General features: G+C 41.1%; 1 protein-coding gene across 4 annotated transcripts in view; it reads left to right on the top strand.

Annotated features, from left to right (window-relative positions):
* Positions 1–25,206, top strand: part of PRR7 (proline rich 7, synaptic) — a 40,537-nt gene extending 15,331 nt beyond the window's left edge. For all 4 annotated transcript variants that reach the window (XM_072146020.1, XM_072146017.1, XM_072146019.1 and 1 more), the window contains exons 2-4: positions 9,834–10,637; positions 10,732–10,779; positions 21,168–25,206. In XM_072146020.1, the coding sequence (XP_072002121.1) occupies positions 10,238–10,637; positions 10,732–10,779; positions 21,168–21,547 (828 nt within the window). In that variant the 5' untranslated portion in view covers positions 9,834–10,237 and the 3' untranslated portion in view covers positions 21,548–25,206. The remainder of the gene's footprint in view (positions 1–9,833; positions 10,638–10,731; positions 10,780–21,167) is intronic.
* The last annotated feature ends 2,743 nt before the right edge of the window (positions 25,207–27,949 follow it).

Genomic DNA, 27,949 nt, shown 5'->3' with positions numbered 1-27,949 from the left:
GGCCTTTCTAAGCGTATTCAGGGTGGCTTGTACCAGGATGACTCTCCCAATCACAGCTAAAGATCACTATGTCATCCAAGTAAGCGGCTGAATATTCTCTGTGAGGTCTTAAGACCCGATCCATAGCCCTTTGGAAGGTGGCTGCCTCCTGCCGTAAGGAGAACTCTTACTTCCCGACCCTAGTCACAAGCTTCGCACACAGCCAAACCTTTTCCCTGCGCTGTACTGAGGAGACCCAACCAGGTTTTAACAGTGATGTCTACAGCTGGGAGTCTGTTCCTTCTGGAATAGATATACTGGTTTGGTTTTAATCCTGCATCATGCCATAAGACCTCTTGATGTCAAGGGAGCTGCCTTACAAGGAAGCTAAAAGTACCATGGTTTTCCTTATCCCATCCTGGAAAACTTTTCATATTTTCCCAGAATCCCTTTAGTGGAGCATCCATGGCTATAAGACTCCACACGTCTATATGGTGGCCTTAATTGCCAAACTCTCCGTAACTCTTACTTCCCGACTTATTTTTGTGCAGACTCCTCTCTCTAATTATTTTTTACTTCTGTTAGCATTGGTGAATAGGAGGTAATGACTCATCCTGCTGGAAGAGATTTATCAAAAATTGTCCAAACCTTTTAGAGTTGTATACTGCAATGCTAACTAATTTATCATTAGACCGGCTCCTAACACCAGTTCTATGCAGGATATTTACCAGGGGTTTGCACCACGTCAGTGGCGTAGAGGCCCTGAAATAATCCCAAATGCTAGCTTTGCGATTATTTTCCCCAATGTGCCACTTTCACACCAGTGGGGCGTGAAGGGGGGAAGAGGGAGCCTGGCCAGGTGAGCAGTGGATGCAGCCGGCCAGGAGTGGGCAAACGCAGGGGCGCATGCTGCAGCCGGCGAATTTACACATTTCTGGCGTAGAAATAAATGCTCTGCAGGACCCCGCTGGATACATGAACAGGCTGGAGCCCCTTGATGTATCCGGCTGCAATAACCGCCTATGTCTGTTCTTAGAAAGGCTTTACATTGCCTTTGGCTTTTGATAAATCTGCTGGCAGTGTCTTATGCTTTGTGGTTTTTTTGCGACAGTTACATTAAAAGTTACAAAAAAACCCCTCAAAAGTTGCAGAACATAGACCAGGGTGGGGACTGGGAATGACAGGTCGCAAATCATGAATTCAGTCCAATTGTGAAAACTGTAATGTAAATTGTAAATGAACCCCAATGTACTCCCACTAGATTGAATGAATTGTACCCAAAATAAAATAACACCTCAGTAGGCTCAAAAGGGAAACATTAACCAAAATGTAAAAAGTATAAAATAACACTCTATTAAACATGTTTTTGATAGTTTGAGCAGATGCTTTGATGTAGGTGGCCTTATGGAGGTCATTTTGCAGGGCACTTGCATAAAGGAGGAGGTAACGGTCCTGCTGCTGGTTTGTTGCCGTTCTATGGTCTCCTCCATTTCTGCTGGTGTACTGGCCTGTCTCCTGAGCACCTTCTGTGACTTGTAGACACCACCTCATGCTACCTCTAGGGGTGAGAATTAAATGACCAAAACAGTCAAAAAGGATGAGAACAGGGAAATGGTCTGTGGCCACCACTTTCAGAAATACTCCTTTATAGGGGTTGTCTTGAATATTATTGTTTCTACCAGCTTGTTGTTCCATTTGTACAACAGCAGGAGAAACTTATTCACAATCAGTGTTGATTCATAATTGGAAGGTCGATTTCACAGAAATGGGGAAGATTTATCATAAGTTCTGAGAGCAGAACTGTTCTAGTTGCCCCTTTAGCAACCAATCAGAGCTCAGATTTCACTTTCTCACATTATAAAATGAGAGCTGAGGTCTGATTGGTCTCCATGGGCAACTAGAACAGTTTTACCTCAGACACTTCTGATAAATCTCCCCCATTGACTTGGAGGAATTGTGGGGAATTTTGTCTCAGGATCCATGTTTTTGGTGGGCTTATCGAGCTAAAATTTACACTGGGATGTTATATTGTGTCGCAGGGGGGTTAATGGGTTAAACTGTTTCAACATCAATGAGGGTGAAATAGACCAGTTATTTGCATCTCTAATGATGCAAAAAAATGTGCTAGAAACTAGAATCACATGGAAAGTGTGCGGATATCAAAGCTGCACCAAATTGTTCTCTCAATGAAAGAAAAGGTGTGAGTGTCAGAAAAGGACACAAGGCGCAGCAAGGCACAAAAAATGCCAGTTTTCGGGTAGGAAGTCAATAATAAATGCTCCCCATTGTCTTTTTAAGTATTCCCTTTTTAGTAGTGTATTTTGAGGTAAAACGGTATCTAGACTCTTCTTAAAGCTTTCTGCTGCCCCTGCTGTGACCAGCGCCTGAGGCTGTCTATTCCACAGTTTCATAGTTCTTACAGTAAAAGAATTTTGTCACCTCCTGGTGCCCCCATGTAATTTCAATCGTTTATACAGACCATTTATAGTTTAAACTTTCCTCATAACTAAGATCCTCAATGTACATTATTATTTTTGTTGTACTTCTTTGTACACTCTCAAATGCCGAAGCAACTTTTTTATGGACTAGTGCAGAGAACTGAACAGCATATTCTAGGTGAGACTTGTACAGTGAAAATATACTGAGAGTCTGTACCTCTTTGAATACATAACTAGATCCTGCTGGCTTTAGACAGCTGATTGACATTACATGCTCTTACTTTCTTATTATCTACTAGTCCTTCTCCACAAGGACTTCCCCACATTTACCCCCAAAAGACATATGTATTGTACAGTTTATTAGCCCCTGGGTGCATAACATTACATTTATCTTCATTTGACAAGTGGATACCAACACTCAGTAACCGCCTACTACTGGTAATAGTCAAAGGCAAAATTCATTCCAATAATAAGGGCACATGTCAGGTCTCTTTACATATTTGTTTTAGTAAACAATTCAAGAACACCTTCTCATGGAGCTGAGCGTTGTGCCGTTCCTCAGTTATTCCCTATGGTTATGTATGAATAATCACTTATAATTTACACTGTAGGAAGTCACTGGTGACAGCATCAGGCTGTGTGCGGGCACATCCTATTGTCCCAGAGAGTAGGAACACTGCAACAGTTTTAAGACAGTGCACAGTTAGACAGATTTATCAAAGTGTCTCAAGCTGAATGATAAAGCTGGTTTAGTTCAACGCTGTCTCGTCCAACTTTCCACTACCTTTTAATTGGCTTAAGTTACTTGTGCCAAATGCAACACTATTCACATGCAAATAAATTTGGTGATGGTAAAATATGTGCTTGAGTAACTTTAGGACCTCAATGATCACTGTCCCCAGTGGTAGGACCTTAGTGATCAGAAACTGGCCCTCTATCCTGTAATTTGTGACTAGTGTTATTTGAAAAACCCTATAAGGCAATGAACCCTTGGAAACATACATTGAGATTTGCAAGTTTTTGGTAAACCCGCTGGCACCGAGGGCAGTTAACCCGCCAAAGCCGATAGCGGCACCTAACGGTGCTCCCGTTGGGTGGCACCATCCTTGGATCACGCAGGAAAAGATGTAAAAAAAAAAGCCCATAGGAATAAAGTGCACCTGTGTTTTTTTGACAATTCTACCACATTTGGAATTTTTTTTCCAGCATCCCTGTACAATGAACAAAATGAAAAATAATGATACTAGAAAATACAATTTGTCCCACAGCTAACAAGCTCTCCTATCTGTCTGTACAGTTAAGATAAAAAAGATATGGCTTGTGGAAAGAGGAAAGTAAAAAAAAAAACTAAATTGAAAACTGTAAAATTGGCCGGTAATGAAATGGTTAAAATGGTTGTATCGTAATCAAGGCTGCCATAAGGAAGTCGGGGATGTCGGCTTTGTGCCCCCCCCCCTATTCCCAGTGCACATTACTGTTACCATTGTGCACTGTCCCACATGCTAGAAGGTTAGTCAGTGATTATACTACATATGTAGAAGTAATTAATTAGTGACATTCTTCTTCTTCAGGTCCTTTCAGATGGGATTCATCACTGCTGTCTTTGCCTACTTGCGTACATTTCCACACTGCACCCTTAAAAATACCATAGTCACTTACAGTCTGCTGTAACATTGTGTTCCTGAATGATGTACGAGTCCCACAACTCAACTCAATCCCCTGAGAAAAAATATAATAATGTAATATTTCTATGCAGATGCTGCTTAATTCAATATAATATATAACCCCTGCCTTAATAAGCATAAACACAAAGCCCCTCACTGAATATTTCACATATAAAAATTATATTATAATGGGTACAGAAAGTATTTAGACCCCTTAACATTTTTCACTCATTGTTTCATTGCAGCCAACTGCAATTGCAACCAGTCGTCCTCTCCCTGCAAAAGAAAAACATCCCCATAGAAAAATGCTGCCACCACCATGTATCCCTGCTGGATTGTATTTGGCGGGTGATGAGCACTGCCTGGTTTTCTCCACACATACCACTTAGAATTAACACCAAAAAGTTCAATCTTTATCTCATTAGACAGAGAATCGTATTTCTCATAGTCTGGGATTCCTTCATGTATTTTGCACACTGTATGCAGCTCTCCTATGTCTTGCACTGAGGAGAGGCTTCCATCGGCACACTCTGACATAAAACCCCGACTAGTGGAGGCTGCTGTGATAGTGGACTTTTTTGTTACTTTCTCCTATCCTCCTACATCATCTCTGGAGCTCAGCCAAGGTGATCTTGGAGTTTTTCTTTACCTTTCCAACAATTGCTTAGTTTGGCTGGATGGCCAGGTTGAGGAAGAGTTGTGATTGTTCCAAACTTCTTTCATTTAATGATTTTGGAGGCCACTGTGCTCTTAGGAACCTTTAGTGCTCTAGAAATTATGTTGTAATTTTGGCCAGATCTGTGCCTTGCCACAATTCTCTGAGTTCTTTGGGCAGTTCATTGGACCTCATGATTTTCATGTGCTCAGACATGTACTGTGAACTGTGAGACTCTGCTGAAAATCACTGAATTTTCTGCGTTGAGAAACGTGGAAAAACTTCATGGTCCCTCAGTGATTGCATTCAACTTTTTCATCATTAAAAGATTCTGAGAATTTGTTTCACGGCGCCCTTAGTAGGGACATATTCTTGAGTGGGTAGTCAGCATAAACTGTATACACAGCCTCTATCATTACATAGTCATTGAATAACAGTTTCATACTGTTAGCAAATAATACCTCCACAGCGTAACCTCTTATTACCTTTACATAGTTGTCCACATAAAACTAGATTGTTGTTACCAAATAATACCACACCATGAGTTCATATTACCTCCACATAGTGACAGAATAATACCACCATACTGCTACTAAATAAAGTCATTATACAGAGACCAGTATCTTCATAGGCATACTCCACTGTATAAGAGAAAAAGGTACAGTTAATTACAGTAATTTAGAGGTGAAGTCGATTCTAGGGTCATTCACTGTTCCTTTTCCTCTCCATCCATCTCAGACCACATTGACAACCTCTCTGAGGCATTGCTCATCTCTGCAAATCTTTGTATCCTTCATTTTTTGGCACCAACCTCAAAATACTACACATGTATCTTTATTTCGACTTGCTTTTTCATTTCTTTTTGTGTTTTTTTTGTGACATTTTGGGTGCATTTTTGCGACTAAGCCAGAGTCTTGAGAAGTTAGCCGGTGGGTGTGTTTGTTGCAATGTTCCTAATGTATCTTTGCAAGACAGATGTTTTCCTGGATTTGCAACTTATCTTAGAGAAAATTAGATAATTTTTAGGCGCAAAACAAAATACAACTGACCCCATGCTTAGTTCCATACACAATTAGCGCAATAAGACGTACCTGTACGTTTTATTGCGCATGGGGGAGTATGAAGAGGGGTGAAGCAAACACCCGTCTCTAACTCCCGGGATCGGTCGCTAACATCAAGGGTGTTAACCTTTTCCAAATCAACCCGCTTTCCCTAGAAGTCATATAAATAAAAATAGACAGTAAAAATCATAAACACATTAGGTATCGCCATGACCGAAAATGCCCGATCTATCAAAATATAATAACGTTTTTTCACTGCGTTTAACCCCGTAACGGAAAATAGCGACCAAAGTCGCACAATAAAAAGTGATCAAAAGGTTGTACAATCCTAAAAATAAAAGCATTGAAAACGTCATTAAAAGTCGCAAAAAATGATACCACCCACAGCTCTGTACACTAAATTATGAAAAAGTTATTAGCGCCAGAAGACGGCAAAATGAAGAATTTTTTTTTTGGACAGGAGGATTTAATTTTTGTAAATGTATGAAAAGATTATAAAACCTATACAAATTTGGTATCCCCGTGATTGTATTAACCTAATGAATGAAGTAGACATGTCATTTAGTGTATTTTTTCATCATTTCCACTGCATTCAGAATTTTTTTCCCGCTTCCCAGTACACGGCATAGAATATTAAATACCATCACTATGAAGTGCAAAATGTTATGCAGAAAACAAGGTGGGGAGTGAAAAATAAAGACGCAAAAACGAAAAAGGGCCTGGTCCTTAAGGGGTTAAAGTAAAAAAAAATTAAACTGCAAATCAGACACAAAGAAAAAATGCATCACAACAAGGTTACTTGACGCGCTGCTCGAGAATTAAATAGTGGTATAAGCTATAAAGAAGTCTTTATTGTGATACAAGTAGGCTTAGCAGGACAACACATTTGTGGAATGAGCTATTCCCCTCATCAGGTCCATTATATTGTACTACAAAAATAACTAAGTATATATATATACCATGTAGTATAAAAAAGTTTGAAAAAAGTAGTTAAGATCAAACATCAAAAGTGGAAATATATGCTAAAACCATGAGAATTGCAATAGGATATAGAAATATGTATATATTCAAGCACTAAACAGAAGTCGGAAGAACAAGATCCATACTAGGTCCAGTATAGATCCAGATTATGCGAAGCTTTGGCTTTTATCACTACATGTGCCTCTGATTTTATTAGCCACGGCAATTGCATTTATAATGATGTAACATAAAATAGTTTTTTTTCAGCTCTTGATCACAGACTATTCAGAGCGATGCATTCACTGAGCAGCTAAGGTCACAATACTGGTTTCAGGTGTGGACATGGAAATATGACTTGGGGAGGGGGTGGAGGTCCTAAAGCTGCCTGTTGTTGATGCTTTTCTCCATCGCTCAGCAGGTTCCTGGGCTCTTTCTGTACAGATTGTGAGCCAGCGTAATTAGTTGTAATAAGATGTGGAGGCTGAGAAGGAAAAATGTGGGAGCACAGCACAAAAGCCAGCCATGTTCATTCCTGTCAGACGTCACAGTTGTTGAAAAAAAAACCTCACATCCACTGATCTATTTCTGCTATTGCGTTTATTGCAGTGTTGCATGACCTATGGAGGGATGTGGCCAGAACCACCAAGAGTACTACTCCTAATAGGATAATTATCCACTAAAAAGTCTGAATAAAGTAACTATAATGACAAAGGGTTGATACATTGACACATCTGGGACAGGGATGCCACAAATACTGGTACCACACAAACCACGAGTGGCATAAGTAGTATGATGAGGGTGGTATCAAACAGATTAGTCCCTAAAAATTGTTCCTTACTCAGTCCCCATTCATTCAGGCCTTTAGAGCAGACCTGCTAAACTGCTTTTACAAAAGTACATCCCGCCTGGACAGATCTGTAACCAGTCCTTCATAAGGAGAATGGGCATCCATAAACTGGTTGTATTACAAGTGGGCTATTTAGTCTCTAGCAGTGCTCTGCTATATACTCACTGGATTTAAATAAATATGTAATCTTTTAGCTGCTGTTCAAGTGAGCACTTAATTGTGGTTTCCTACAAGCCCCATAATGCACTACATCCTACCACAGGTGGTGCATTGTTATGTGCAGTAACCCTCCACCTACAGTATATATAATTGTCTTACAATTATAGCAGTCACTAACAATCTGGCAGAAATATGGCTGTGATATCTCTTTCTGGACTCGCCGTTGGGGGCAATAACTAATAGAAAAGCCCTACCCGTCCCTCTATGGCTGCACCCTGATAGCGCTGTTGGCTTAGGTGTAAGGACAGCAGGAAAACCTAGTAGTGGAGACCAGGTCACACAGTAAAGGTGCTGTCATACACGGCGTTCTTTGACCGTTTTTAAACGGACTGAAAATGCATTCATTTTGTATGTTTACCACACTTTTGGCTGTTTATCTTCATTTCTAGTGTAGGCAGCTATGAAACGGATTAAAACCAGCCAAACGCATAGTAAACATACCAAAACGCATGTGTTTTCAGTCCGTTTAAAAACGGACCAAGAACGTACCGTGTGGCAGCACCCTAAGGCCTCTTGCACACAACTATGTACTTCACAAAATCAGAACCTTAAAGGGGTATTCCAGGAATCAGCATAATTCATATACATGTGGGCACTCAAAATATAAGCTAATGTGTAATTAGTTGTAATTTAAAATTTTGCTTCTCTTAGCAGAAAACTGCTGATGACATAGACTGTAATGAAGAATTAAAATGCTACTGGCCCTTTAATCAGTCCGTAAATTTCCTCCGCGCGGTCCGTTGCAGGACAGAAGATGGCTGCTGGTCACATGTCCACATCACATGTCCTGCACCTGCCTGGGCAGGTCATGTGATCACCACTACATTTGGCTGTAGTCAGTTGGTTGCAGTGCATCCAGTATGGTCAGTGTTGTGGTGATGGCAGTTACACATCATTACTATGGTAACAGAGCAAGAAAGTCTTTTACATCATCACTGGGAGCAGAGCATAAGAGGGAGGAGAAGTTACTGAGAACTAAAGGATCATGGAACTTGTAGTTTCCAGTGGCAGCCATCTTTGTGATAACTCCACCTACTTTAGAGAGGCAATAAATTTTGTAAATCATAAAATCAAATTATTTAAGCTCCGTTTTGTGACTAATGACATTGAGCATTGTTGTATTCATTTATTTATATCATGGGTTTTTGTGTCAGACGTTCATATTCCCGGAATACCCCTTTAACCAAACACACACAACTGGGTAGAGAAAAGCTTCCCCTCTCTATAGGAAGCTGAGCCACTAATTCAGACAGGATCGGGTGTTATGGACCTATTTGAGGGCCATGATGTGGCTGCAATTTGTGAAGCCAGATCATTGCCCTTACTGTGCATGGGGCCTAACACTATGCTGAGAGCAGGGCATAAATTGAGGGGGTGCAGAGGGTGCGGTCGCAACCGGGCCCAAGAGGCTTAGGGGGCCCATAGGGTGTTGATTTCCCATATGAGGAGACTAGTATTATATACCATACATTATAGTCGGGGGCCTGGCACACACTGGGGCCCATCAGCTTCAAGTTACGCCACTGGCTGAGATAGATCCAGTAGAACAGAGAGCTTTACCAAGCATGCCTGACACCAACAGCCTCACTAAAGAAACCGGCAGTGTCGCAGTGAGAGGTAACAGCAGGGGGCGCCTTTTTTAGAACTTTTACATGTTAAATTTGTATTTTTCTCCCTACCTTGTAGGAATTTTGCTGCTACATGGGAGCATAGATGTTTATCAATAGTGAGTAAGAAGGAATTTGGGGATGTAGGATTTTAACAGAACTGGCAGCAGTCCTTGCATTTGTGCTTTTTAAATGGGATATGTCCGTGGGCATATGTATAGTAGGGTCAAAAAGAATAGCTGATGGCTAAATGATGCTTGACTAAAACCCAAGTTACATGGACGCCTTTTAAAGTGGTAATCTTGGTTGCTAATATTGATTTTGGTATATGTGATCAATATTAGATGGATACGTTTTCTTACTTATTATGTGCATATTGTGATTTTGTATGTTTCATTTTCAGATAAAGCACTGGGGATAAAACATCGTGGACAGTCTCAAGACAATGCCAACAATGGTAAAACAAGGGAATGTGCTATATGGACATTTACACATATCAATGGATACCATAAGCAAACCTTGACTGATTTCTAAATAAATCTAAGACAATCTTCTCATATCAAGCAATATGTTTACCACCGTAGAACTGGCTAATCTTCAGAAGCTGTGCCCACCACAACACGCACTCGAGCTGTAGGGTTGCCACATGACAGCTGGCCATAAACAGAGGCATTTCAGACTGCCCAAAAGAAACATTTGGTGAATAATTAGATTCATGGGCGGAAGAAATCGAAAGAACACCGCACAACATGAAAAGAACTGAAGCCATGGATAATAAGATTACAGAAAGGAAGAGCCAGGGATGATATGCCATCTTTGCACAAAGAATACCTGACGCTGGTGCCCCCATCTGTAAATCTGCAGTGCGTGTTTGGGGGTTCCTGCCCCTCTGTATGGCAGAATAAGATGGTTATGTCTCAGGGCACATACACTTTTCTTAGTTGTTTTGCTGGATTTTGGCTTATCTGGGGGCTGATAGTATTACTGTGCTGTCTCTGTAGTTTTCTCAGGCGTCGCATGAAGCGACGCAGGGAGGAGAGGCTGCGGGAGCAGAGTTTACGTTCTGTACAGATTGAGCCACTTCAGTATGAGGAATATGTCAGCAGCCCACGCATCCCTGTGGCACACAGAATCCGTGCCCAGGCAGCAACTCAACCACCACCCCCAGCAGCACAGGCCCGACCTTGGTCTGCCACCCGCCGGAATGGTAAGAGGGTAAAAACCAACAAATATATGTTGTTAAAAGATCAGTGCTGTGTAACGGAAGAAAGTGATATATCTTTTTTTTTGTATATACATAGGCCCTGCGCCCAGTGCTTCTAACAGGGACATTCCTTCCATGAGTCAAGGTGAGAATTTAATCTCTTATGGAAAAGTTGTAAGGTTACTGACAAAATACTTCTGCCTCCACCCTTCTCCACACACATGCTTTAAGTAGTGCTCCCCATCATGGATGTTTATTACATATTAACAAGATATGCATTAAATGTCCCATAGGTATGGGTACTGCCCTATCTGTCTCAAGAATGGGGTCCCTTGATCGCCAGTCTCTCTTCATTCTGCTTTTTGGGAGCCCAAGGAATAACCAAGCAGGGCTCAGCTATTCATAGAAGTAACTGAAGGGAGCTACAAATTGCCTCAAGACTGGGATTAGGGGAACCATCATTTTATAATAATAATAATTCTTCATTTATATAGCGCACACAGATTACACAACCGGCACATAGCTTGCCCAATCGGTCTGTGTCCCCAATGGGGCTCACAAGCTAATCACCCTACCAGTATGGTTTGGAGTGTGGGAGGACCCAGGGGAAACCCACGAGAACACGTAGAGAACATACAAGCTATGTTGACCTTTTGCCTTCTTTGTACTTTAAATCAATCTTTTGTAATATGAAAATTATCTGGAGAGGTTACTGTGAGCTTCTCCTAGTTCCTGGGGCCCCCAGTAGCCTAGCGGAGACGCCCCTTGTACACCCGCAATGATGATGAAGCAGGTGGTACAGGCCCGTGCATGTGCAGTGGCTCCCACCTCACCGTTGGCTCAGCATCACTTAAGGGGAATTTCTGCAGTGTTACTGGGGACATGTAAATGTCATAGCCCCCCAGGAGCTAGGAGGGGCTAGTATGACGCCTCCAGTAGCTTCTGCTGATAATTTTTATAGTACAAAAGATCAATTTCAAGTACAAAGGAGGCCATAAGCAGCTTTAAAAACCACAGAGCCTGTATCACGCTGCACTGGGGAATCTACCACTGGATCTACTAAGATAAGGAGATTCCAGATGGTAGAGTTCTATACATAGATGTGATCCAGAATTTGTTGGCAGATACTTCTGTATACATGCGCTCTTGGTAGAGTCAAATGTGCATTTGTTCTTAATGGATAAAGGGAGTAAACATTTTTCAACACCAGTTTATTTTGCTTGAGCTCACCCATCCTTTCTGTTTTCTTTGCCATTTTGCCATTTCTTTGTCACCGTGTAGTAGGCAACTCGAGAGCCCTAAAATCACTCATATCTCACCAATTCAGGTTTTCCTATGTATAGCAATGTGCATGGCAAGTTAGTAAAGCAAAAACAGGGTTTGAGTTAGCATCATTGACCTCTATTATATGATAATACAATTAGTCGTGGGCTTTACAATGTCACAAAATTGTCATATATTCTTTATGCCATTATTTCATTCCACGCATACAGGAAACTTGATCAAATAAATTGGTTCCGATTTTCAACACAACAAACGAATATGACATTATGAGACTGCAGTATAAATTGGGCACTTCCTGTCCATCTCTCTGGTCCCCTTTCCTCTAATTCACTGCCATTTATGACCCCAGTAATCTGAAGCAGGCTGCTTGCTGAGCTCTTGCGTGTGCATAAGCTGTTCTTGGAGAACACAAGCTTGGCAGCAGTGAGGTCAGGCTGTTCTTAAAGGAAATCTACCATCAAAATCAAGTATGATAAACTAGGGACACTTTCCAGGCACTGTGACTTTGTTAATATTCTTATATTTGTTATGCATAGCCTCCTTCCTTCTAAAATCAACATTTGTAATTATGCTTATGAGTCTGAGGGGCTACCCTACCCCTTATGTTATCTGGCTTTATAGACTGTTACACTGCCTCCCCTTGCTCCTTTAATATAGGTCAGTTAGGAAATCTCTGGGATTTTTTAAAATAATTGATAGCTTTCCAAAAGACAAATACTGGACTCTTTAAATGAGGAGCAGCAAAGTAAAGATCTTATAATAAAGATCAAATAAATGTTTAAAATGGGAAAGATAATGCTGATAATAAAAACTGTATGAAAAAAAACTGAAAATAAATCGTAATAGAATGAAATGTCATCAAATGGCCAAATCTAGTTAATTCTAACCCAACATACACAGTATTAGGAAGCACTAAATATATTTAAAGAACATCTACCACCAGGATGAATCTGCCCGCTATGACATGATCTGCTTTTCTTTTATCTTCTTTTGCCCTTGTTTTTACAAAAAAGGCTTTTAAAATTATGCAAATGAGCCCTGGGGGCTCCAGGCTCCATAGGCGCTAAAGCCCCTCAGTCTGATTTGCATAATTTTAAAGCCTTTTTTACTTAAAAACAAAAGCATAGGAACCTTAAGGAAGAGTGGATTGACCAGAGAGGGCACACACCAGTATGTATACACACATTAAAACAGTACCATATGCATTCATGCATATACACAGACATACAGCATATACACACCACATATGCAAACACATATAGAGCATATACATATTACTCACGCATACAGCAAATGCACACAAACACAATACTATATACACGCATACAGCATATACACACCCAATACACAAGAGGTCTGGACCCCTGACACTGTATGTACTGGTATCTGGGATATCTTGCCTGAGTGTTATCAAATATATATGCAATGTTACCCCACCGGGGCCTGAGTGCAGTTTGGGTGCATCTGGATTCCCTGGGACCGGAGTTGCTGACTTGTAGTGTTGCCTAGCTACAAGGTAACTTGGTCCAGGTGAACAGACCTCATCCATGCCCATCAGGGCCAATGGGGAGATGCAAAAAGAGGGGAGGCTGCAGTATAGTGAAGGGATCCCCTGGGGTACTCCCTGTGTACATGTGATAATAGATCCCTTGGCAGGAAGTGAAGGGGAGGCCATGGTTTTAGCAGAATCAGCCAGGAATCACACATGGAGACAAAATTCTGGAACAAAAACTCACAATCTCTTTAACCCCTTAACGCTCTGCGCCGTAGCTCTACGGCGCAGAGGTATAAGGGAAGTATGAAGAGGGCTCACGGGCTGAGTCCTCTTCATACAGAGGTGGGGGTTTTTGCATTTTGCACAAAACCCCCACCGCTAATAACCGCGGTCGGTGCTTGCACCGATCGCGGCTATTAACCCTCTAAACGCCGCCCGCAAAGTCGCGGGCGGCGTTTAAAAGACGGCGGCGCGCGGGCGCCGCCATCTTTTTTTCGATCGCCACGCCCCCGAACGTCATCGGGGGGCGGCGATCGGTTACCATGGTAGCCTCGGGTCTTCTCTTGACACGAGGCTACATGGTTTATGCAGGTTCGTTACAATGAGCCAGTGGCTCATTGTAATGTAAGACCTGCAAAAACGCCATATATTGCAATACTGTAGTATTGCAGTATATGGTAGGAGCGATCTGATCATCTAGGGTTATTGTACCCTAGATGGTCTAAAAAATAGTGAAAAAAAAAAGAAAAAAAAAAGTTTAAAAAATAAAAAAAATTAATAAAATATTAAAAGTTCAAATCACCCCCCTTTCCCTAGAACGGATATAAAACATAACAAACAGTAAAAATCACAGACATATTAGGTATCGCCGCGTCCCAAAATGCCCGATCTATCAAAATATAAAAACGGTTACGGCCGGCGGTGACCTCCGAGGCGGGAAATGGCGCCCAAATGTCCGAAATGCGACTTTTATACCTTTTTACATAACATAAAAAATGAAATAAAAAATGATCAAAATGTCGCACAGACCTCAAAATGGTAGCAATGAAAACGTCGCCTCATTTCGCAAAAAATGACCCCTCACACATTTCCGTGCGCCAAAGTATGAAAAAGTTATTAGCGTCAGAAGATTGCAAAAAATTTTTTTTCTTTTTTGTACACATTCGTTTAATTTTTGAAAATGTATTAAAACACAATAAAACCTATATAAATTTGGTATCACCGCGATCGCACCGAACCAAAGAATAAAGTAGGCGTGTTATTTGGAGCGAAGAGTGAAAGTCGTAAAAACTGAGCCCACAAGAACGTGACGCACGTGCGTTTTTTTTTCAATTTTTCCACATTTGGAATTTTTTTTCAGCTTCGCAGTACACGGCATGTTAAAATAAATAACATTACGGGAAAGTAAAATTTGTTACGCACAAAATAAGCCCTCACACAGGTCTGTACACGGAAAAATGAAAAAGTTATGGATTTTTGAAGTTGGAGAGCGAGAAATGAGCCGGAAAACCCTCCGTCCTTAAGGGGTTAATGACACACAGTTTAATGAAGCAGCAGGTAATAGGCTTTCCTCCCAATAAGATTGGTTGACTGTGGATCTGGAATTTGGGAGCGTACCTCGGCCCTAGTCCAGTGTTAGGAGCACGGTTTTGCTCTCCTGCTCGGGCTGCAAGGTGGCAGTCACCATGGTATGGGCTGACCTGATCCTGCCTCCTAACGAGCTGGGAGAAGTACCTAATAGCATTGACCCCAGAGCCTTGCAATGAGTTTATATTTATAGACTTTTGCAGAAGCTTCACCAATCACTAGGCTGAGGCTGCAAAAAGGATTACAAATATTGCAACATCAAACATAAACATTACATGTTAACCCTCTAGTGCTAGGCATATGATACTGCAGGTGTTATTACTGGCCAGACTGGCCAGAAGGCTGGCCAGACCAACTAACCAGGAGGCTAACTGGAGCTAACTTTTAGTAATCGCAAAGGAATGGGGGTAGATAAACCTAAGACCACTTGTATGGTCTGGACCTACAGTTTTTAGTATTCAATCACGAATTTTGCATTTCTGCAAACCAAAGCTCCTTAGACCAAGAGAGATAAAAATTAACTTTTATTTTTGATATACCCATACAAGACTCATGCATCTACTCAATTTTAAAGTATATCAAAAATAAAAGTTTTATCTCTCTTGGTCTAAGGACCTTTGGTTTGCAGAAATGCAAAATTGGTGATTGAGCTTTTAGTAATGACCCATCCAGCAAGCCATTACTTATAGAATGCTGATTGACTGAGAAACTTTAGACAAATCCTCTCCTGCTCGACCACTGTCTCCTTTCTTCTACTATCACAACTTTCTGGATTGCCCTTGTGCGCGAGAATATGATATTCTGACATTTCCCCCCATGTATCATATACTGTATTCTGCAGTCTTCCGCCTTCCTTACCATTGCAGGCTCTTACATCACTTCCTCAAGGCCATGTCTTCATGATATGTCTGATTAGATCTTATAGCTTAAGACATAAAACATTTACATTATCTGACTTTGGCAAAATTTGCAGATAAAATTGCTTATAAGGCCCATTAGGTAATGCACTTTTCAAATGTTGGGACTCCCAGCACTCTTGTATTGGGTTCTGGGAGTGTCTTGTAGTCCTCTTGTCTACTTCTTTTTTACACTGGTAGGTATCTGTCAGGGCTCCGATTTAAAGCAAACCTGTCACCAGGAATGTCATTTTTAGCTGGTGACAGGTCCCAACAGTCTATGTTATGCTTAGTTTAAAAATGCCTCTGTCACCATTTTGAATCATTTCAGTAATTTATATAAGTTTTAAGAGAACCTGACAATTAAATTAACCCAACCAAAATAAAAAATTGAATTAAAAACTCTGATTAATAAGAATTGCCCTTATCCCTAAAGGGCTCCTTTCCATGACTGCGATGTTTAAAAAGATCAGTTTAGAAAAGTATGTCACACTAAGTGAGTCCTGCATTTTAAATTTTACTTGTTCCTGATTGACAAGTCTCACTGCTAAGACATGCTGCTGTGTGGAACATTGAGAGAGAAAGAGTTCTGATACATCATTGGCACCTTCACGTCATGTGACAAAGGTTATGTCATCTAAGGTCCTATACCCACTTACATATGCAATGTCTACTAGTGATGGGAATTACAGCTTTCCTTAGTGAGCTGGCTTATTAGGCTCCGCTCACTAAGAAAAGCCGGCTCTTCTGGCTCCTAAACAGCTCCCTATTAAATATATAATATGGGGCCGCAGGCCAGTCAATCACCCCATCTCACACCACTTTTAACCCGATTGTATCAGGTTAAAAGGGGCGTGGTGAGGTGGTTAGGGGCGGGGTTAAATGAGCCATCAGCTCAGTGAGGAGAGCCGGCTCACGTTGTTCACCAATGACACATCACTAATGTCTACCCCATGTATGTATGTATGAAATCATATCATGCATCTGTGGAGGCATGGGAAAGAGTAGAAGTCCTGCTGTGATTTCAGATACATACATGGGTCCTGTGGATAGGGCCTAACTTACTGATCAGTGGGGTTCTCAGTGCTGAGACCCCCACAGATCGCAAAAATGAGGGCTCCGTTAGACTAATGGAGCAGATGGCCTTTCTGCTCCATTAATCTCTATCTGTGGATAGGGCTTAACTTTTGTTCATGGGAAAACCCCTTTGAGGCCATCTGTACATGGTGTGGATTGTCATACAGAAAATCCGCATCTATTATGTGCAATTTTTAAGCGAGTCTTTCATGCAAATTTCATGCATAAATCTGTAAGAACATACAGGAAAAAATGCTCAGCCCCGTGCTCCCAATATCAGGTGATGCTGCCAAGGGACAACCGGGGCCTAGGCAAAAGGATCCAGGGGCCATGCCTCGCCTAGCTGGCACTGGCACATGCTCCCACTCTGCTTCTTCAGGCCGCTCCTTGTGAGGCGGAAGCTCCTGGTGCGCAGCACAGCACAGGTAGGATGATGTCTGTGCATGCCAGTGCAGGACTGCTTCATGCTCCGCACACCGCTGACCAGCCAGCCGGCCTTAGAGAAGTGACGTCACAGTGTTCATTGTACTGTGTACTCTTGTCGGCCCTGCACTGATCAGCAGCTGCGTAGCACCAGCACTGCGCTGCCTGCTAGTGTGGTGCCTCACCTGCGGTCGGCCCGACCAGCCCCAGATCGGCCCCAGACCTGTCAGCGCGGTGGGTTGAATACCCAGTCCGCCCCTGCATGACGGTGTCTTATGAGTTGTCTTATGGTTGCAACAATTCAATACACGGGTTCATTCACACGGCTGTTCATGGGGATGTACATGCGGGGGTAAATTTGTGTGTGATCCGCGCCGCACACCGCAAAAAGATAGAGCATGTTCTATCTTTTTGCAAGTGTGCGGCCGTGCGCTGCTGTTTCCTATGGAGTGAGGAGGGGTGACCTCCAGCACACGGCGGGATGCCCATAGGAGAGTGAATGAACCCCAAGTGTTACAAATAATGTACAGGCAGTCCCCGGGTTACATACAAGATAGGGTCTGGAGGTTTGTTCTTAAGTTGAATTTGTATGTAAGTCGAAACTGTATATTTTATAATGGAAGTTTTAGACAATTTTTTTTCTTTTGCCCCAGTGACAATTGGAGTTTCAAAATTTTTGGTGTAATTGGACCAAGAATTATCAATAAAGCTTCATTACAGACATCTTACAGCTGATCATTGCAGTCTGGGACTGTAGTAAAGCATGCAGAGAGCTTCACCAGAGGTCACAGTGGGCAGAGGGGTCCGTCTGTAACTATGGGTTGTCTGTAAGTCGGGTGTCCTTAAGTAGGGGACCGCCTGTATTACTGAAATGACAATAAAAAGGTCAAGACAACTGATTGTGACACTCGTCAGTGTAAAATGAGTGCGTGGATCAGCTAGGATGAGCATTTACAGGTCACATTTCAGGTAACAAGGATAATGATTACCAATGTATTCTGCACAGGTACAAGGCTTATACATTATTCCATAGTAACAGTATGTAAATGGATCTCTCGAGAAAAAGATGAAGTGACAGCTACTGCCACAAAGATGCAGATGTGTATAGTACATACACAGAACTTGTTACTTTAACAGCCCTGATTTACATTTTTGTTTTACAAAAAACTGTGCAGAAATATTGTTTAAAGAAAAATATCCATAAAAAATATACTCTATTCAAGGGCCATTCTGTTAACTATTTGTGATGATGATGATGGAAGGGGTTACCAAGCATTGCTCCATGCTATTCTAGAGGTTGTGTGTGTAGCAGCACAGCCCCAGATACCTCAATGAGAATGAGCTTCAGTACCACTCACACTCAGTCAGACATTGCGCTATTTTTGTAAAAAAGAAGCTGCGTAAATCTAGTCACAGAAAGCTTGTGAGTTCACATGTGGCAGAAGCCTAAATCCATGTGGTATACTGGATATGTTACAGTAGTTTGGCCCTAGAATCATGGTCATGTATAAAGATGCTCTGCACTGGGTAGTTATATGGGAATGAGACAGCACTCCTATGGTCCGGGTTCCTGCAGCTGTTGGTCCTTGTTACTGGCAAGAATCCAAAATGAAGAAAGGCAGCAGCACTCCTTAAAAGTGTGTTTTTTTTTATCCACAGAATAATGGAACGTTTTAACATTTTGGAGTTATTTATTATGAGGCCGGCTCCTTGGGACAGTTCTATGTCTGCCTTTGAAGCTCCGCTACCCGTCAGATGCATGGCCCTTTAATAAATGTTATGATCTACTTGCTGTCTGGGATTTTTTTATTCAAAAAGTTGTAAAATGCATAAAAAAGTCCCAGCACATAGACCAGCAGGGGATTGTAGTTAGTGTGCACGCATTGCACTACCAGTAGTTCTAGGTTTACGCCAGAATAGTGAAGTAGTGGTAGAAAAAGTCCTGTTTGACTTTTTAGCAATGAAAACCTCAATGCAATTTATTTGAGCCTTTTTTACGCCCAAAAAGCCCAGCAAAACCAGGGATAAATAACCCCTAATATGTCCAAATGTTACAATATTCTGTTAATAAAGAACACATCTTTGCTTTCACTGGACTTTGGAAAGAGAACCTGTCACCAGCGTAACCCTGTCCCCCACGTAAACACACACACAAACCACACAAAGTACCTTTTAGATGTCTTTATACACATTCCACTGATGCATTTTATTGATGTCCTTTTTTCCAGTCATGGAGGCATGAAGCTGCAGTATACAGTCTCTATACTCCACCTCTTCACTCGCACTGCAAACCCAGTCCCCTTCAACACAAGACTCTCTGGGGCAGATTTATTAAGTGTCTAAAAGTCAGAATATTTCTAGTTGCCCATGGCAACCAATCACAGCTCAGCTTTAATTTTACCAGTGCTCATGAATATTTTGAAGGGAAGCTGTGATTGGTTGCCATGGGCAACTAGAAATATTCTGACTTTTAGACACTTAATAAATCTGCCCCTCTGTTGTGGTTAATTTCTCCGACCATAGCCAGTCACTCTGACCCCCTCCTTCCTGAGTGAATGGTTAATGATGTAGCAGAGCGGAGTAACACAAATCCACTGTCTATCTCTCTCACTTTCCAGCAAGGCACTGTGTAAGCTGTATATGGTTGTAGAAGAATATTGGCAGATGGTCCCTAAGTACTAGTTCCATACTGGCTGCCTGATGGTAGCAGTGAGGCCTGTCAATCAGCAACAGAGCAACAGGGAGGCAGTAGAGTGCAGGGAACAATGAATATGCAGGACTGTGATTGGACTCACCTTCAGGTGAGTTCCATATAAATATAAAAACTGATTTTTTAACATTGCAGCAATGGCAAGGGCCCAATGAGGGTGCAGTAACCAGAACCAAGTGTCTTGCATTTAAACAATACAAGATGTCAGGTGCTGGTTACCGATCGCATGATACTCCTCTGTGCGCTTTGATTCCACTTCTAAACGGAATCAAAGTGATACGTGTGATCGCACCCTTGGGGATAAAGGCAATGCTTTTTAATCACGTTTTTTGTGGAGTATTTATTTTGGGTGTGTTAATGCCATGTTCCCTATAAGAAGTGCTGCTGCTTCTTCATTCTGGGTAGTTTGCTCTCAGCTACCTCATTCTGTATGAGATCAGCTGTGACTATTCCCCTATACCTTCTGCATAGCAGTTCTGTGCAAACTGGCAGCTCAATAAGCTTAGAAATGTCAGAGTAAAAACACATTAGGAAGGTGGAAGTATGAAAAGAGCTAAAGTGAGAATGAGATATGTTACAAAGTTTTTTGTGTTCACTATGGATTTTAGTAACGTTTGTGGAAAAGTTGTTGACCATTTAAGGTCAAGGTGGCATTTCAGGACCAATGGCCATTATTCAGTGCACCTGAATATTAAAAATATTCTACGCCTCACCTACCTAGCTATACTATGGCCCTCTCCGTGTTCTGAGTTACTCATAACTCATAGGGTATAAACCTCAAACCATCTTCCACCTATTCATTTGGAGTTGTATAAGTTTTAATTCTGATCTAAGAGATGGGGAAAACAGAAGCCCTTTAGGCAATGAAGAGTCGATGGTGGTATGTATTGTTGGTGACATGCAGACTTAGTAATATGGCTACTTAGTAATATGGCTACTGATATTGACCACAACATGTTACATTGATGAAAATGTTTTAATTGTATATATATATATCTCCATATGTAATTTCCTTATAGTGGATAATAATCTAATAGACTTTATTTGTATTGATTTTACAGAACCAGATTTGTCACAGCCACCATGTTATGAAGAGGCATTGCTTATGGCAGAACCGCCCCCACCCTATAGTGAGGTCTTGACTGACACTCGAGGTATCTACAGGAAGATTCTCAGTCCTTTTCTCACAGTTCAGGATGAGCTTGTGAAACCAGAGCAACCACTGAGCCATAAACAACATCTGGCAGGAACACCCCATACGCAACCACTTCCAGGTGCCCTAAGTTCACCAATTTCAACAAATCCTCCTCAAGAAGCACAGAGGGTGAGACGACCATCTTGGTCAGGCTCGGAAATTGGAAGTGGGGGTCTACACAGAATACCTAGAGGCTGCCAGCTGATCTTCCCAATTCCTCTTTTAGGCAGGACTACTGCTGTTTAAAGCGACATGCATGGTTGGATGCTATAGTTGCTGTGGTCTAAAGAGGAAAAGATAGGAACTAGGTGAGGCTGTGACCAGAAAATTACCATGTAGAAACTTAGATGATCAGGGTTTTAATTGAATTATGAACCTTTAAATAACATGAAACTTTCTAAGTAACAAATAAGATGCACTAGAATCGTTTCATGGACACTGTGGATTTTACGGACCTTTTGATGTGCATCTAGTATGTTGTACAGCTCTCTACAGAACGGACACACTCAGCGTGGACCTGATTTTGAACATGTCCATGTTGTACTCCTAGAAGACTCATACAAACTGAAAGCCATCTTTATTTAATTATTTATTTATTTATATTTTTTAGTTGCACCTTCTTTTTGTGGGATTAAAGTTTGCCAGCCGTTGTGTATATTTGAGCTGCAAATCAGGGGGTCCATTTCTGTATGTTGTACATACTGTGTCTCAAAGAAGGTTCCGTTCTTCATAGCAAAATGTTCAATACATTTAATCTGAAAGGGCTTCACATTGAACAATTTCAAGTTGTGATGTGTCAATGACAAAATCATGTGCCATTCACCAAGTCATCACTGTGGATACTAAAATGACCTGTCCAGTGCTACGGAAATGAAGATTTCATTTTTTTTATTATTCATATTTCTTATCAAGATTTAATGAGTCACAAATGAGGCATCCTTGAAATTCTTAAACAATTTAGGGAAAGACTCCTCAAATAAACAAAAAATGAGTTGTACATTGTAATTCAATGGAAGGAGTAGCATCAAGCTGCCAGTGGTTAAAATCTCTACTAGCTATACAAAACACCTAGATTATTAATATATAGTGCCAGTAGTAGTGACTTGTAAGTCTTAGTTTTAGATCACTGAAACACTGAGGCTCAGGTTGGTCCACCTGAAGCTCCTCCTCATTCCGTCCTCCATAATCTGATGCCTCTGTGAGCTTCTGCCCAATTTACTAGCAAGACAGAATTCAGCAGAGACTTCGGGGAAGAAAACCGATGTCAAAGGAAATCGGGCAACAGGATGACGATCCTGTAGAATCTTGTTTTATCCAAAAAAAACATTTTACAGAACAGTAAAGCAAACCTGGTTTGTTTGTCCTGTTATGAAACTAATCCTTAGGAAGACTTCTAAAAGACACATTGATGCTCTCAACCAAGATACAAACCCACTGAGAACATATGGATCTAATAATGTTTCCATTAAAGAAAAAATATTTGCAGTGAATACCCAAACAGAATTTGAGAAGAGGCTCAGGGTTACTCCCTGGTTTCTGTAATATTGCTGTAGTTCAAGTAGTTGAAGTAGTAGGATGAGATTGGAATTAGGTTATCTGTTCCTTCACTGTAAGTAAAGTATGCAAAATTCAGCTCACTTCATAAGTTACTAAAGGATATAACAAACCCCATTCTAACCCCCACTGCAGTTATATTGGAGTTTTACATTAATTTGACTAATAATAGCTTAATAAGGGACCAGTTAGACCAGTGGTTCTCAACCTTTTTAATGCTGTGACCCCGCAATACAGTTCCTCATGTTGCGGTGACCCCAAACCATATACAAGAATATACCGACTATAACGCTGCCCCCTATGTACAAGGATATACCGACTATAACGCTGCCCCCTATGTACAAGAATATAACTACTATAACACTGCCCCCTATGTACAAGAATATAATTACTATAATTCTGCCCCCTATGTACAAGAATATACCGACTATAACGCTGCCCCCTATGTACAAGAATATAATTACTATAATTCTGCCCCCTATGTACAAGAATATAATTACTATAATACTGCCCCCCTATGTACAAGGATATAACTACTATAATACTGCCCCTATGTACAAGAATATAACTACTATAATACTGCCTCCTATGTACAAGAATATAATTACTATAATACTGCCCCCTATGTACAAGGATATAACTACTATAACACTGCCCCCTATGTACAGGAATATAACTACTATAATATTGCCCCCTATGTACAAGAATATAACTACTATAATACTGCCCCCTATGTACAGGAATATAACTACTATAATACTGCCCCCTATGTACAAGAATATAACTACTATAATACTGCCACCTATGTACAGGAATATAACTACTATAATACTGCCCCCTAGTTCCAGTTCTTGCCCTCCCCTGCTGCCCCCAGGTCTTGCCCTCCCCTGCTGCCCCAGTTCTTGCCCTCCCCTGCTGCCCCCAGTTCTAGCCCTCCCCTGCTGCCCCCAGTTCTAGCCCTCCCCTGCTGCCCCCAGTTCTAGCCCTCCCCTGCTGCCCCCAGTTCTAGCCCTCCCCTGCTGCCCCCAGTTCTAGCCCTCCCCTGCTAAAGTAGTGAGTTCTTATTACACACATTTTATTCAGTTTTTGCCGCGAATCGTGGCAAAAACATAATAGAATCGCCACCCCTGTGTTTTGGTCATTCGACCCCGCCGGGGTCGCGACCCACAGGTTGAGAACCGCTGAGTTAGAAGCTTTTACACAAGCCAAATGAGGTAATTTTCTTATGCTACTACACCATATTGCAAACATATGTTACTGACTATCACAGGACCTTGGGCTGTAAAGAGATTGTGGCCTCTCCAACCCTCTATAGTTTTTAAATGACCTGACATTTAGTGCATAAAAAAAGTAATATAACAAAACTAGTTAAACAGAAACTAAACATATTACACAGCGGCAGTACAAAACCAATCTTACTACATAGATGCAACACCAAAACCAATTTTTCTACAAAGATACAGCAGGGAACCAAGCATATTAAATAGATAGAGGACCAGAACCAAGATTCTATATAGATACTGCACGGAACCAAACTACTACATACATATGGCATCAGAACTAATATTGCTACATAGATACAGCATCAAAACCGCAAATGACTAAATAGATACAGTATGTTACCAGAGCCAAGACTATTACTCAGATTTGTTACCAGACCCAAGTTTAATGCATGTCTGAAACCGAGATTGCTACAAAGATATAGGGGCAGATTTACTTACCCGGCCCATTCGCGATCCAGCAGCGCGTTCTGTGCGGTGGATTCGGGTCTTCTGGCGATTCACTAAGGTAGTTCCTCCGCCGTCCACCAGATGTCGCTGCTGCGCTGAAGTTCCCCGAGGTCCGCCGGAATGGAAGAGCCTATACCTTGTGAAGATAAGCGCGAGTCCTGCAACACTTTTTTAAAATTTTTTTAAATGCGGCGGTTTTTCCAAATCTGTCGGGTTTTCGTTCGGCCACGCCCCCCGATTTCCGTCGCTTGCATGGCAGCGCCGATGCGCCACAATCCGATCTCGTGCGCCAAAATCCTGGGGCAATACAGGGGAAATCGGCGCAAACCGGAAATATTCGGGTAACACGAATCGGGCCCTTAGTAAATATCCCCCATAGTATCAGAACCAAGATAACTACATAGAAATGAAGTTGAATTCACACATCGTAGGTGCCTTTAAAATGCATTTTTTCATTAAACTTCAAAATTTCGCATCCATTTGATACACTTTCACACAAATTCATTCATGTTGCTTGTATATAAAATGACCATAAAATGATAAAACCAGAATTACATTATCATCACATTACAGCAGAGTTAGTTCAACATATCTAGTGTGCAAGTCCACTCGCCTGCAACATTTCGAGGATTTTCCCCTTCATCAAGTGAGGGGGGTCCACGAAACATTGCAGGTGAGTGGACTTGCACACAAGGTCTGTTGAACTAACTTGCTATGATGTGATGATGGTTCTATATAATATGGACTTTCTCTAAAGCACCTTGGATGAATTTGTGCCAAATTGTGATGTAAAATTTGCAAGTTTAAGTAAAAAAAACACATATTGAAGGCTTGTAAGCTGTGAATTGTACCCCATTAATGTGAGCTGAATGAAGGTGGCACCTGGTAGAAACTACATTTATACACTTACCTACTAATTGCATTAACTTCAAGTCAGAATCTGAACACTATATAGAAAGAGAATTGAAACCAAAGTTACTAGATAGATATGGTACCAGGGCCAAGATTACAACAAAGATATGTTACCAGAACCAAGGACTCAATAAAAGATATGTTACAAGAACCAAGATACATTACCAGAACAAACATTAATACACTACATTATCAGCATCAATATTACTACATAGCTACGTTACACAAATCAAGATTACCACATAAATACAGCACCAGAACCAGGATTGCCACAAAGATGCATTGCATTAGACCCAATCAAAGGCAGGATCCAATACAATATACTGTATCGCAGCATACTGGAAAAATATATTGTATCAGTGATCAGAACACCTTGGGCTCAACACCCTAAGGGGCCTAAAAAATAGCAAAAATAAATGAACAAAGATAAAAGTTAAAATAACAAGCAACATGTCATGGTATTCCTGGTAGTCCCATGATGCCGAAATACCATTTCATGGGACTTCTTATATTTAATATAAGAATATTAAATAATATTTTAAAAATAATATGTGGTAAACCCTTTAAAAGAAAAAAAAAATCCAAATTGCCAGGTTTTAAAATTTTTTCACACTTTTGCAAAAGTCAGAAAAAGATTGTACAATTCCCAAACTGGTAGGAAAGATTTTTAAAGGTATCCAACTATAACGAAAACTATGTAAATTTGGTATCTCTGTGATTGTACTGACCCAAAGAATAATGGGTAGGTGCCATATGGACCGCACAAAATATGACATAAATATGAAGCCCATAAGAAAATAGCACAACTGCGTTTTTTTTTTGTTTGTTTGTTTTTAAATTGCACTACATTTTGGATATTTTTCCAGCATCCAAGTACACTGCATGGAGTATTAAATTCTCACACAAGGAAGGACAATTGTACCTGCAGAAAACAATCCGTCATACAGCTCTGTACACAGAAAAATAGTAATTAGATGGCTTTTGGAGAATGGGGGATGAAAAACGTAAAAGTATAGAAAACAAAAAGGCTTTGGCAGTTAATGACCTCATGATTTATATAGATGTTTTTGTTATTGGGGCATAGAGCCCAACATAAGGATGTCTCCTGGCCCGGCATGAAGTTGACTCCTTGCAAGAACATTTGCATATCATTTTGGAAGTGTATTTTTCATAGGTCACACATTTCATAGGAGCCCTCATCACAAAGACATAAGGTTTGCTACATATTGCAGCAAACACGCACCGCTAACACCCGCGATCGGTGTTAGTACCATGACAGCCTGTAGTATTGCAGTACAGGCAGTCCCCTACTTCAGAACACCCGACTTACAGGCTACCCCTAGTTACAAACGGACCTCTGGTAATTTATTGTACTTTAGTCCTAGGCTACAATAAACAGCTGTAACAGTTATCAAAGGTGTCTGTAATTAAGCTTTATTGTTACTCCTGATTCTTATAACAACCCAACATTTTTAAAATCCAATAGTCATAGATACCCAAAAACTTTTGCCTGGAGCTACAATTATAAAGTATACAGATCCGACTTACATACAAATCCAACTTAAGAACAAACCTGTAGAACCTATCTTGTACGTAGCCCGGGGATTGCCTGTATATGGTAGGATCAATCAGGGTTTAAATACCATAGGGCAGTGATGGCGAACCTTTTATAGACCGAGTCCCCAAACTACAACCAAAACCCACTTATTTATCCTGATGTGCCAACGTGCCATTTAAAGCAGTAACTTATAGCTACCTGTTCTTACACATCTTTCAATTGTATCCGCCACCTGAGGGCACCAATACAGTTGGAAGAGGGAGGGCAAATTCAGACTATCATTGTAGCTTCTCACCAGGGTCTCTCTGTACAGGAATAACGGTAGGTCCAGTAGGAGGACCACAAAGATAATGCACTTCTTTCAACACCTTCTCAATTTTCAAGCAGTTCCAAACAGCCACTGTAAAATAGGGCTGAGCGCAGCATTTCATAAATTGCCTAGGACTGCAGGAAGATTTCATGGATTTGTTCCTGTTTGGTGAACTCAGTCCTGGGGTGAAGGCCTGGGTGCCCACAGAAATGACTCTGAGTGCGACCTCTGGCACTAGTGCCATAGGTTCGCCATCACTGCCATAGGGGGTCTAAAAAGTTGTACTAAATTTTTTTTAAGTTAATAAATAAATAGAACCTAAACGTTCAAATCACACCCCCCAACCCTTCCCTAGAACTGAAATAAAAAGTAAAATAAAACATAAACATGTTAGGTATCACCGTGTCCCAAAATGTGTGGTCTATAAAATATAATAACAGTTATTACAGGAAATAGTACCCTGATGTCCGAAACGCCACTTTTTTGCCATTTTGCAACATATAAAAAGTGCTTAAAATGGTAACAATGAAAACATGAGCTCATCTCACAAAAAATGACACCTCACAGCTCCGTACACTGAAGTA

Source organism: Engystomops pustulosus, chromosome 4 (genome assembly GCF_040894005.1).
Source record: "Engystomops pustulosus chromosome 4, aEngPut4.maternal, whole genome shotgun sequence".
In the NCBI taxonomy this organism is placed as follows: Eukaryota; Metazoa; Chordata; class Amphibia; order Anura; family Leptodactylidae; genus Engystomops; species Engystomops pustulosus.
The sequence above is the reverse complement of the archived record's forward strand: the minus strand, read 5'-3'. Positions and strand labels throughout refer to the sequence as shown.